The sequence below is a fragment of the Anser cygnoides genome, chromosome 8 (genome assembly GCF_040182565.1).
Source record: "Anser cygnoides isolate HZ-2024a breed goose chromosome 8, Taihu_goose_T2T_genome, whole genome shotgun sequence".
Taxonomy (NCBI): Eukaryota; Metazoa; Chordata; class Aves; order Anseriformes; family Anatidae; genus Anser; species Anser cygnoides.
Window position 1 is genome coordinate 30,552,242 of NC_089880.1, and position 14,048 is coordinate 30,566,289.

Sequence of the window (14,048 nt, forward strand, 5' to 3'; positions counted from 1 at the left end):
TGAGCTTTGTTAAATCTACTAAATGTATTTTGATTTGTTGTGGTTAATCCCATAAAAATTATTTATTACCTTGAGAGAGACACGCCTAGATCCTCAGAAGATATTTAGGTATCTAAGTTCTGTGCTTATTTCCATTGGATTTTGGATCTGAGCTATCTGGCAAATATATCATCTTTTAAAAGCCTTGATAATTGATGATATAAGTAGGAATAATACGAATGTTCCATTAACATTATATGCAGTGCACATCAGCTGACACTGAATTCCTCTCTTTTAGAAGTTCAGCCTTTCAGATTTGAATTGTCGATTGATTAGTTAATAGGTCCTTTCTTTATTTAGCTGTTTTACCTCACATCATTTTTAAGACCATTAAACACCTTTGTCTGCCCCTATTTAGACCCTCTCTATTTTGGATTTTTGTGTGATTTAGACAGGAAATGTGTCACTATTGAGATCTTGTTTAAATCCCATCTACAGTCTGTTTTCACAAGACTTTTTCTGTGCACCTGGAGTTACCAATCATCCATGTGAGAAGAACATTCAAAGACTGTCAGAATTTGAAAGAGCAAATACAACGATTCCTTTTCCCAAATTTTGTTTGTTTGGATGTCTCCATAAAAAAGTAACATATTTTCTAATTATCATGGTATCTAATAGGTTAAGCAAAAACTGTTCTTCTGCAACATCTGTTAGGAGTGTCTTCTTCTCTTTTATACTTGTTCGCAAACAAAGTCTTAAAGACTTTCAGGAAAAATCCCTCTGAATCCATCCATGGATTCTTAAGTGTCATCATCCTTGAAAAATTTTGTTCCAGACTTCATTCTTTGTTCTTTGCTGGACATGCCTCTTCGGTATTCTTATTCCACAGCACATTGGCTGTGTTTATTTCTCTTCTACAACACTCATTGTGTTAGTAAAGGGTAATATGCTGAGACAGATTATTTTCTGCAAATCCAGCTTTGTTCTATTCTATTGTCCTATTCCCTTCAGTGTACTATAGGAGAGTAAGCAGAAGAGAGAAGCTTTTCAGGTATCAAAAGTGGCAAAGTAAAGAGCATAATGCAATCATATAAGAAGATACAACCTTTGAGCAATTCATATACACCCTTAGTTATTGGAACTTGTAGCTTTTTGCAGAAATAATGGATATAATGTAGTACACACATGTTGCATTCTCTTTGGATACATATGCATTATGTAAATGGTTGATGGCAGGTCATTCTGAATGGTCTTCAGAAAGTTAAAAGCTGGATTTGATCTTCATTCTGCAGAGATTCTCTGCATTTTGGAGAAAGGAAAGTCATGAATAAGTAGGTCACTGTCAGAGTAAGCTCCTGAGCCAACTGAGTGATTAGAAGTTTCAGTCTCCTTCTGATGTTCGTATGTGCAAGTTTATCACTTGGATGTGTACATGGAATGAGTTTGTAAAGCATGATCAAAATAGACAGTAGAGAAGAAGCTGTAGACTATTCATGGCAGGTGTTGTCATTGACAACCAGTGATTTATAACTTCTGAGGAATACTCCTGAATCTTTCCCACACTTCCAAACATTCCTTAGAACACGGTACATGTCTTAAACTGGGGATATCCCATGATACTGAATGCTCTTCCCAATGATACCCACAATGAGTCGCTTTGGAGACAAAACTTTCTTGGAGAAGGAGTAGATCCTTAAGAGGATTTCTTTGCTGTAAGGTGCTCCATTCAATGAACCAGTTGGAAAACCTCTGTTCTCATGAAATTGTCTGTGCTGTACTATGTTGTGGAGGGCTCTGCACTAGTTTCCTATCTGCATTGGTGCTGCTGCCAGTACCCAACCCAGCTGGGCAGTAGCCAGCAGAGAGGATCTGAGCTGGCTGACCAAAGGACCAGATGTGCAGTGAGTGCTGGCAAATGGATGCCAATGCTTCAGTGACTCCTCAGTAGTTCCAACAGATGGTGGTAAGATCCAAGTTTCTTTGGTGATAAGCTAGCAAAGTGATTCATGGAGCCTCACTTGATGATGGCAGTTTTTTGGGCATGACTCTATGAATGCACCATATGTCTTCTCTGGACCGGTGTGGTTAGGATTCAGTGCCTGGCAGATGGTAAATTGATCACCTATAGGGTGGCTTTAGCACTACTATCAGTTTTAGAATGTATTTCAAAGCCTTGAAAATTCAAGCAGTTAGATCTCTGTCTCCTACACCGCATACTTTTGATACCTTCAAGACAGATTACTTGGTGGTCAGTTTCTCACCGCAGTATTCTAGTATTGCAAAGCCATCATGTATTGCTGGCACCTTACAAAGTTTCCCAGACATTAGTTTGCTTGAACTCTTTACCAGACAGTGAAGGATTTAAATACTATGGGTGACAGCAGTATTTACATAAGTGGTTTTAGGTTTCCATGTATTGCTACTTACACTCTAGTGACTTTATATCTGGAGCTGGCTGAAACGTTAAATTGACCACGATCTTGTAAAGCCAGGATATACAGCAGCCTGTGCTGCAGAGCATTCATGCATTTCCACAGAATATGACAACATAGATCCTGCAAGCCAAAAAGCAAGGAAGAAAAGGCAAGGAAAGAAAAAAAAAAAAGAATGAGATGGTATGTTAGGAAGATAAATGAAGGAGAAACACTATTACAAAGCACAGAAATAAAGCACAAAGTGAAGAACCCGAGGAACTGAGAGTATGAGCAGAAAGAGAAGGGATGAAAGTCAACTAGTGGACTAGTTCCCATTATATTAATTTCCTCCATAATAAGCATTGCTGTTGAGATTTTTATCAAGATGAGGCCTACCAGGGAGATTGGACAGGATGGTTCGCTCTGTTAGTGCCTAAGTGGCAAAAACTTGATGCCACATATCTGGGAAGACATTGTGCCCTTCAAAATTCTCCTAGGGTCACCAAAATATCAGTGTCTGTTAGCTGTCCTGTCGGGCAACTTCAGGTGAATAAAAGTGATAATTCCTGCTAATTCCAGAGCTAGATAGTGTGAAAGGATGTTTCGTAACATACTATTCTGTTCAACTATCCATGGTTGCGCCTCGAAGCTGTCAGCTGTCAAACTACATAACATACATAACCTCCTACTTCCCGTTGACTTTTGACAAAAAGAAAGCGGTGCAAGTTCATTCTGAGCCAGACACCTCAGATCAAGGGATGTTAATGTTAATATAAGACAGCCAAGAGAGGAAGAGCCACACCACAAGGGTAGGAATGTATATGACAGTTGGGTAGAAACCAAAATAGCATCACGGTGACCAACAGGTGAGGCAACCCAGCCACAGTGCAAAGCGACACTCCGATTTACAGTGTCAGGGTACGGGGAGGGCTCACCTGTCACCTAGCTGACTGCGTAGGTGAAGATTTTGATTTTTTCCTTTCATTCGCTTTCAAATAATATGAATCTTAAAGAACAGCAGTTTCCTAACAGATGGCCTCAAGGTCAGGGTTAGTAATTACCAGATGCCCTACCCAAACTTCCATCTACTCCGATATCCTACGCAGGGAAGGACAGAGAGGGAGGCTTGCAAATGGTTAAAGCTTCAGCTAAACAAAAGTCAGGAACCGTGTAATTAAAACTCTACCTTTGTTGTATTGTAAAGAGTTAGCCTGTGACATAGGAAATATTTAAAGGAGCAGGCTGTTCAGCTAATTTGTGTGTGAGTGAACTGCTTAGACAGTCCTATCCTAAATTAACTGTAAGGCCACCCACTGAGATTGCCTCATAAAGGGCCATGATTGCTCAGCTTCGTTTTGTATAACCGTTCAATAATTACTAGATAAATGCATAACTAAAAGCTCTATTACACTAATAATTTGTACTGAGATAGATGTGTGGGACACCATGCTGGGTTAATTTGTCATCCCTGCAGCAAACTTCTAAAGAGGGCTCTTTTGCAGAGGAATTGTGTTAATATGTTGCTCCAGTGAGGACATGTTAGAGCAACAAGATGACTTGGTCGCTTAATCTCCTAAAGAGGCAAAATGCCTGGAGGGTAAGTGCCAGAAAGAAGAATGGGGGGTGATTAACACAGTGGACCCAGATTTAAACTCATCCTGACAAAAGGAGCTGATCTAACTGAGCAAAAGAATGAGAAAAGGGGAGTGTTAAAAATACTAATAGGATTTCATGCATCCCTAAAAAATAATATAAAAATAAAGTGCTGCGGGACCAAAGTATTTTACCCATGCTTTTACTGATTCAGTGTTCAGTTTCTTTGCTCTCTTTGATGTTATCCATGAAGTTAAACTATATGCTTTAAACAGTGCAGTGAACTATAATATTTTTATCTCTGCTTTATGCTAAATTCTTTTAGCTTCAGACACACACAAAAAGCACATTATTGCTTTAAATATGGAACCCATGTTTAAGCATGAGAGCTCTGGATTTTCAACCTCCTCTATTGACAGAACCATAAATCATGTTAAAGTTAAGTGAATTACTGTAGCGTGGAACTATAGCTTTAACAATGTTTATGTAGTATCAGCTTACCATCTACAGAATGAAAGGGGAAAAAAACACTGATATTAGAAATGGGAATGTGGAGTCCTATTAACTTAACAGCAATATATCACTCCAAAGTCACAGATTCCATTACCATGCCCTTTTTAGTATCAAAGCAGAATTATATCATCACACACATAAAGGTTGTGGTTTTTAAGAGAATTTACATTTCTATTGTAAACTTACCAACTGCATTTCATTATTAGAGAGACATGATATATTCTCCTAGCAGTAGTTTTTATCATATATATGTGAATACATCATATGTATTAAAAACAATAACAATATGCAAAAGTTGCCAGAATTTGATGTGAAATAGGAATTCTACGAATAGGCTAAATATAAATTTTTTTCACCTCAACCTTCCATATTGGAAGAGAGGAATGCTTTCTATAGGTACAATTTTTATTTCTATACCTGTGATCAGTTCTGCAGTACTGTGATCACCCAAAGGTAGAAGAATTTTAACATGTTTTAAAAGAGTCTGCTCAAAATAGTGAAGTTACCTGGCCCTCTGCCTATGCCAGAATCTGAAACCAGCACTCAGTTCAGCTCTACAGGTTTTCGAAAGCAGCTTGTAATACTCACAATCCAGAGTAATACTCACAATAAACCCCGAGCCCAAACACAGCTTTAAGCATATTTTCCTTTTGCTAGGAACTCCGTGGGCAAAATGTCCTTCTGCCTCCCACTTGCTGCTGCAAAATCTCTTACAGAGAGAGTATTTCCTGAGCAACAGGCCCAGGTGCCTTACACCATTCTGGTCTTCAGAGCAACAAAAAGGGGCTGACAGCCAGCCCTGACTTGGAGTTACCATGGATCTGTTTTTTCAGCAGTGCTTAGCTGCCCACCCGCACTTGACTTCAGGAGCTGAGAGATGAACATTCTGCAATTCAGTCCCTCTTCTTGATGTCCATGGGCAGGAACAGATCCTCCATCCATCACATTTAGGGTATTTGAATCTCTCTTGCATTGGTCAGCTAATTATATTTTGAATATTTCAGCTATGTCTACCGACACAACGTGGAAGTAATTGTCAGTGATACCTCAATCTTACCCATGCTCAGAGGGTAAGGCCTATTTTCATTCTCACTCCTCATGATTTCTGAGTGTTGTCACTGCAAATATGGGCATGCAAGACAGGATCCGTTTGAATTTAGCTTATCCATTGTCCTGATAGACATGTTACTAAAAAGCCACTTTGCAGCATTACAGGACTTAAGTCATGCATAAGTTTTCCACTGATCTGAATTCCCTTCGAAGGTCTGGTCCTAGACTGGTCAGTCTTACGCTCAGCAGCTCAGTGTGTAAGTAGAGGCAAGTCCTTGCTACACTGAATACAAGATTGCTCTACATTTATCACCCTAAAGTCTATTCCTAATGGGCAGTAAGAAAAATGGGGACTTTCAGAAACCTTTGAAAGAGTTACGGGGACACAGCTCCCATTGAAATTGAAAAGCAGTTAATGAATTCTCCCAGGACCTCTGCAAATCCCAGCCCAAGTTTCTTAATTATTTTTTACTTGTTTGGGTAACTGCTTTCATCACAAAAATCTCTGGGCTTAAAGCTATTGTTTTAGGCTTCCATTCTTTACCTCTTGTATTGTATTATACACAGAAGTGTAAGTTCCTTTCAACAAATTTGGATTATTGCCAGATCTCCTTATTAAAAAGTCACTCTTCATATTTCCGATAAACACAGCTGTTTCATGGTGTTTGAAAGCATTTCACATCAGCCAGCATGGTGGCTTAGCCAATTAGTACTCTAATATGGTCAATTTTGAGAATAAGTACCTTTGGGGTACAAAGGGTGGGATACATCTTGCATAATTTGAACTGGCACTTGCATCACTTAAATGCTAGGAGAAAGCTTACAGCATGCAGGGAGTTAAAGCAACCTAGAAGCCTGAAGTAGAAATCTCTAGCAGAACAAACTGTTCTATAACATTTCCAGGGAAATGACTTTTAAAAAAATACTTTCTTAATTGTAATGAAGCCAATTATAATGGACTCAAAAACAACCTGATAAAAATGATCCTGTTTCATTATGATTATAATGTTACTATTTCTAGGAAGATTGATCAATGTTTAATGAGCTATTAGTAAACTTAATTATCACTTTATGCAGGAGGTATCTGAGCATTGTGCCCTAGCGAAGCCAATCCACTGTCAGTCTGATCTGATGGACTAGCCCTTGTGGCTGGGAAGGAGCAGTGGTTTTGCTTCCCCAGACCACTAATTCCTTGGACAGGTGAGGAGTGCAGGGTCTTTTCCTGAGTGAGAAAAGAGCGACACGAAACGACCCTTTTAAAGACTTCAAACAACTTTATGAAGAAAGAAATTTCATCCAGTCATCTGGGCTTGAAGGGGCTGGCAAGGCTTTTTGGAAGAGGAGCTGGAAGGCGCATGGATCGATACCTCTCTCCCATATGTTGGGCTGGTGGGGAAATCTGAGCACTGCAGGTGTGACCACAAAGTCCCTTTACCACATCAGCGAGTGCTCCCAGGAAGAAAGGATCTCTTGTGTCTTTACTAGAACTGCTCTTTTGTTCCAGGGGAAGGGCCTGAGTACTGTATATCTGAAGAAAACTATAAGCTGTTTAAAATCAGCTGATTCTTTATTACCTGATCATTCACTTGAATACAATATATAACTTTGTCTCTTATTCTTTTGCCTTATACACGTGAAGAACTAGCCTAATCAATGAATGTGACTTAATTTATTAGTTAGTTAGTTTGTTATTGGCTGCTACAAGAAGGGGAAAGACAAGACTGGCCTTCATAATCAAATGTTAGAATTCAGCTTTCTGAAAAATCCTCTTACTTCTATGCTGCACAGCACCACAAACTCATAAAACACCCAAAAATCCAGTATAGCATGCAACAGCTGTACCGCATAATTACTTGGCCCAATAGCAGTAGTTTTAAAATACTGGTATATCTGTTGCAGGCCACCATACATTATCATCTCATTTCCAATAAAAAGTCTGAGATGTTTCAGATGAGCTTCAATGGAATTAGAATCATGTGTGCTCTGAAATATTTATTCTTGCCTTGAGATGGAAGGATAATTCCTGCCGCCTCGCCCTCCCCCTCCAATAACAGATTTAATAACACCCGGTAGTCTGACTCCTCCATACCTACAGCAGGTAGAAGTGAACTTGTGATTTGGAATAGGCATATTTTCATAGGCAGTAGAACTTGTATTTTATGTCATTTAGTGAGGTCAATAATAAAATATAAATGTCACGGGCTGAAAGACGCCATGAGAAATATGGTTTGGCAGCATGGAGCTGCTTAGCGATACATAAATAATAAGTCAATAAGTAAATAAATAATGGACAAAGACCTGTTTTATCTTCCATTTGAAGAGCTCAAAGAATTTACAGTCACTGATTGAGACTTGTAATATCCCATCAGAAACACATAAAGTAGCTGTAGCCCCTTCCTACATGCAGAAAAACTTGCATCACTCTAGGCATGATTATCAGAAGCACTTTATAATGTTTATTACACATTCCTGTATTTGTGACTAAAGTGTCTTGACTATGATCACTTGCCCCTTTTAGAGGTAAATACACTTCAACAAAGAGATGATGCTGTAGTTAAGAAGTGGGTCTGTCAGTTGAACCAGTCTGATATGTTTGGTAAAGTTCTCAGAAATGTTAGATAGATAGGTAAAATGTTCCCAGGAAATGAGGATTTTTTTGAGACTTTACATGTAGTCCTTTACTTCTTTGGGATCACATTAGTAAATTTCAAACTTCTCTTCTGAAAACTAAGCATAAGATATAGGAATTTCAAATTTACCACTGATTAATAGGCATCATTTAAATGAACCCCTGATGTTTCAGGATGTAGGGGTGTTTCTTTAACACTAACTCTGAGCAAGCCCTACCTGAAAGCAGATCAGGTTTTGGTTTTGTGCTTTCTCATTTCTTGGGATCCTCTCACAGAATTAGATGAAAGCTGATGCCAATAGCCACAATCATATGCTTTCATGCAATCTCTGATGGGGTTGTGTGAGCCATGGCAATTAAATTAAGATTGCAAAGCTAAATACCTGGCAAATACAGAAGGGCTGGAAAAAAAAAAAAAAAAAAAAAGGCATATAGAAATGACTTACGAAGAGTCAGATGGTATAATGGGGACAGTAGGAAACGAGAGAAAAATGTGGACTTCTGGGGAATGCTTTAAGAGTAAGGGAAATAGCAACATGAATGTGAAGTCTCCACTCCCTCACATTGTTTAACTGATTAAAAATATTTGTGAGGATCCATGCATTTGGAAACATAGTTGTGTTATGCACCCAGAACTTGTTTGAAAGGCTGTTTTTACGTACACTGCAGTTAGTGACAACAACCCAGCTATCAGAGTAATGGTGTATATAAAGACCAGCACTTCCTAGACTTCAGCATTTAATTCCCTTTCTCTAGTATAAGGCAGGCCCACTTGCAGTGTTGATCAGTTTAATAGTAGTACATTCTTCCTCTTACCAAGCATCCCTTCCTATGGCCACTTGAGAAACTTGGTATTTCCCATCAGAGACTGCAAAAATGAACCTGCTGGAGATCCTTGTTCCATTAGTCACTTACGTCAATCCATCTATGTTGAGAAAATGAACCCTAGATGTCATTATATGGCACATGCTGATGCCTATTCAGTCTTGTTTCCTTCCCCTAGTCTTTCCTATGATCATCAGGAAGCCCTTTGAGGCTGTGCTGAGGAGCTGGCCAAGACTCAGAAGAGGAACCACTTTCTCCTTCTTGCGGCACCTTACCTTCCTGAATTATTGTTAATATTTCTGCATTCATTTTGCTTCTCTCTGTCTTTGGGACTATCACTGAAAAATGCTTTCCACTCTGTTTTCTACCCTGACATGCTGAACAGGTCAAAGGCACCAAATACTCACTACTTATATGCCTACAAAGACTTCTGCTTTCTAAATTATCTTGTGCAGAACCATACCTTGGAATAGTTGGATACAGCATAGTCTCAGGCCTAGTTTTGAATTTCCACATATTCCCTCGTACAATTTTTTAATCCTTCTTGTTTGATAGAAAATAGTACTTCTATCTCCTTTTCACCCAGCAGAAGAAAGGGAATGAGTTTGTTCCCAGATGTGTACAAAGTACAGGGCAGTTACTTAACAATTTTATGTAGTATTGACAGACCTGATGCTAAAATGATTTTTCTTTTTAATAAATGATAAAAAAACCTGATATATTTTTTACTTAATTATATGTTCTCCACAGAAACCTTCCCTCCTCACTTTTATCTTCATCATTCATCTTTCATTTGGCACAGAAGAAAAGGGGAAATACGAAAGGAGATATGAGGGAAGAGAAGAAAATTTTGTTTTGTATCAAACAAAGAGCAGAAACGTACACTCATGAAAATGATGTTGTAATCATCAAAATGCTTACCACCAACTTCTGTTGGATAAATATTCATGGCAAAATATTTTGACAAGCTCTAAAATTACAGTTGCTACTGGGAGAAGATGATGATGCATTCATATCTGTAAAATGGTTATGACATAAGTGTCATTAAAGCAGTTACACCTCAGGGGGGTGGTGTGAGTGAGATCAGAGGCTGGCACTTCGGGTGGAAACCATCTTATTGAAGGGAAGCACTTGGCCTGGAGATACCTACCTCCGAGGCAGCACCAGTGGGCTCCCATACCACTGGAGAGCCAGGCAGGATGGGCACTGAAGTCTAGGAGCAGCTCCTCTAACCAAAGGCAGTGGTCTACCTCTGGTTGAGGAGAATGGCTCCTTAGAGTCCGTTACTTCTGCTTAGTTCTCCACTGGTACTAAGATAATTAGCTTAGATTAGCCCCATGGTAGATACCTATATTTAATAAGGTGAATCCCACGTTGTTTTTACCCTTAACAGAAAAATTCAAAGTTACAGCATCTCTGGGGCTTGGGGACAGGAAAATAACCTTCATTTCTTCCTTTGAGGGTTTGGATTCTTTTTCTGAAGAGTTGTTAAATACACTATAATTTAAGGTGCGAACTCTTAACAAAACATGTTTGTCTCAAAGTGAGTAAGAAGTAATTAATTGTGTTGGCAAAAAAAAAAAAAAAGAGAGAGAGATAGAGATAAGCACAGATGTGCAGACAGGCTGAGCAGGCTGGGCACACAGGTGTTTGCCTTGGCCATGGAGCAGCTCCGAACATTTCCCTAGCAAGGAGCACGGGATGTGCTTCTTCACGTTGCCTTCTCCCGAGTGCAGCACCGCAGCGCTACGGCGGCTGTGGGAAGATGTTTCCAGCCCGCACGCTGCAGAACCTAGCCGTTGCAGGACAGGTATGGCCCATGCTATCAGCGAGTTTCACTGGGCACACAGCTTCTGTGGTCAGCCAGCTGGAGGCTGTGTGCTTACTTTTGGTTCCTCATCTTTACGCTTTCTCTTAGCGACATTTTCCTGTTGCACGAGACGCGGCTCACACCGCTCGTTCCTGTGTTTCTCTTTCTGTTTTAAACAGTCTTCAGGGGAGCAGGCTGGGAGGGCTCACGGGGCTAGCAGCGGTACAGGGGGGCTTTCCACGGCAGGGATGAGAGCTTCGCGTTCATCCCATATCAGCATCCCAGGCATGAGAGCAGCTCTTTTTGGTGGTGGTGTCAAAGCAATCATTCCTGTGCAGCTGGGGATAAAGAAGTGCAGAGAAGTGCTGCCCAGCCAACCCTTAATGAATGTTTATAGGATAATGCAGTAGGATTCCTTGCTGCTGTCTCTGAGGACGTGTTTTATCCACATCTTCAGGCTCTGATTTTGCTAATGGTTTAATAACGCTTAGAGCAAAATTATAGTAAAGTGTCATGTTGTTAAACTGGTGATGAGCAAGACTAAGAAGCAGATTTCAGTTTTTATTTATCTGAGGCTTTTTCATAACATTCATTGTGAAATGAGTGTTCGCTTGTTTATATTTGATTTTGGTTAACTTTCCTGCATCTCTCCAATTTTTCCAGAAGTGCCAAAGGCTTTTGTTTTCCACTTGTATATTTAACTTACTTCAAAGCCAACAAAAGAGTTTCTGTAGGATATTACATGCCTTGCTTAGCCTTTATCTAATCGGGTGTGTGTGGTGTACAAGTATAGTAAATGCACGTGGACACCCCTGAAAGAGTACTAGGATAGCATGCAAGGGAGCAACAGGGATACAATGATCGCTGTTCGGTGAGAAATAAGCGATGATTTACAGATGAGCTTGTGCTCAGCCAGATCAATTGGCCATTCTAAAGAAAAAGCAAATTCTCATTTTAGAGGGGAGAGGGGGAATACATAGCACTGTGAATGGCAGCAGTTGCTACCTCACGGTGACAACTAACAGTGGAAAGTACTGTGAGCTAACAAGGGTCCAGCCCAATCTATCTTGAATGGCAAAGGTGTCACGTAAGGTAGGAGAGCATAAGTCTGTCTTCAGCTGCACTTATAGTACTGCTGGAATCGACTGAAGTAAAATTTGTCATTGCCAATGAGCTTGTGTGCATTACACCTTTACACCTTCACTCCAGTACATTTCCAGCTATCTTTTTCACAGCCGGCTCGTTGGCCTATAAATTCACCAAATTAAACACCATCCGTGAATGCAAGCAGGAGGCTTGTTGAAGATTTGAGCCTAACATTATTCAGGAGAAATGTAAATGTAATTTTCAAAACGATCTTGCCACTTTGTGCATGTTCATTAGATGAAAACAGATTACTTAAAATAAATGTTCCTAAACCGAGGTAGAAAAAAACCAACAACAAGAAGTGTTAGTGCATCTTTAAATTACCAGCCATTTATAGTACAATATAAAATGGATTCATATGTGCAAATCCAAGCTACACAAAATGTCAATTAAATCAACCCTAATTTCCCAAATACATTTTTTATTGCCTGATTGATCAGGGCTGCTCTTAAGGTGATGAATAGTTTTCGCTTCACAAAGGACTGCTGATTCCTTTATACACGTCCACTGAAAACAGAGAAAATCCTTTAAAATGTCTAGCTCCATTTGCTTTCATGATCTAGACGAAGTGAGTGTAGGACACAATGTGGTCTAATATATTAATTGTGAAGATCAGATGTATAAACAATACTGTACATTTAAAAAAAGACCAAAAGTAAAACTACAGTAGATTTAAACTGTTTTCTTTTCCAAAGGCAAAACTCTATATAACTTCTTTGTTTTCTTTCCTATAGCAAGTCCACATGCAACACCATCGACTCTTCATTTTCCAACATCACCCATTATTCAACAGCCTGGGCCATACTTCTCACACCCAGCAATCCGCTATCATCCTCAGGAGACTCTGAAAGAGTTTGTCCAACTTGTCTGCCCCGACGCTGGTCAGCAGGCTGGACAGGTGGGGTTCCTAAATGTAAGGAAGCTGTTTTTATTTCTTCAGAAGTGTTTGTCCTATGTAAAATTAACCATGGGCTTATGGGATTATTTTAACAGCATGTTGCTCACAGGAACACACCTTGAATAGCGGTTGGAAGAAAAAAAAATGCTGCTTTTGCAAAAATATTTAAAAAAACAACAAAAACCTCCCCAAAAAACCACTCGACCACATTGTGGTGAAATCAACTTAAACTGTCAGAGAAGGCAGTGATACAGTGACCTTTTGGGTCCCTCCACAAATGACTTTGCTGCATGCATTGTAACCCTAGTAGAACGAGGGTTAACAAAATATGAAGGCAGAATAATTTTTATTAATTATTTTTGAAGTTCAGGGGAGAGCGGGGGGGAAGGAGCAGGAAAAGGGAGGGTGAGAAACAGATGTTTCAGATCAGCTAAGTTCATTAAAAAAAAAAATACTGCCTTATAGCACTTTAGATCAAGTTGACCAGTACTTGAACTCAAGATGTTAAAAGTACAGTTTATTATGGTTTGTTATTTCTGTAAGCAGTTATCTTTTCCCCTTATCTCTATGAAAAATTAAGCAGAGTTCCAAAGCTTCAAATAACCATTTTCATTTTTTTAATCAAATAAAGTGAATCATCTTGCTATTATTGAAATAGCATTCCGGTCAAATACAGAATTTATAAATTTTATGTAAATCATATCTAAAATAATGCTCTGAATATTTCATGAAATGTAATGCCTGTAACTTTTTCCAGCCAATGAAGTAATAACTGGCAAAATTACTGTTTCTTTCCTGACATACATACGATTGAAACTGTTAATGAGAATTAGTTTAATTATTAGCATCTAATTTATTACACTTATTTAATAAGCTATATTGTCCTCAGTGCTTTCCTTTCCCTAGCAGAAAAACTGGCTCTACTTATTCCAGCCAGTACTGGCTTTGAATAATGTCTGCAATATGTTAGCAGATACATTTATGTCTAGACAACAAATCAATATAGTGCTTTTCTTTTTCCTTGAGTATTCATTTGCTTAATTTATCCCAAACCATTCAGCATTATGAACTGTTAGCACACTCACAATGAACATACAGCAGGGGTCTTCTTGGCAGGAAAGGGACCTAATTGTGAGACAAGATAGTGTTTGAGAGATGTCACTAATATATTAGTTTATTAATGGTACTGGA

At 39.1% G+C, this 14,048-nt stretch overlaps 1 protein-coding gene across 18 annotated transcripts in view; it reads left to right on the forward strand.

The window, feature by feature from the left end:
* Positions 1–14,048, forward strand: part of NFIA (nuclear factor I A) — a 351,994-nt gene that overhangs the window by 299,590 nt on the left and 38,356 nt on the right. For 15 of the 18 annotated variants that reach the window (XM_048062022.2, XM_048062027.2, XM_048062024.2 and 12 more), the window contains one exon: positions 12,694–12,872. In XM_048062022.2, the coding sequence (XP_047917979.1) occupies positions 12,694–12,872 (179 nt within the window). The remainder of the gene's footprint in view (positions 1–12,693; positions 12,873–14,048) is intronic. The other 3 variants (XM_048062023.2, XM_048062033.2, XM_067001547.1) reach the window with 1 other exon arrangement.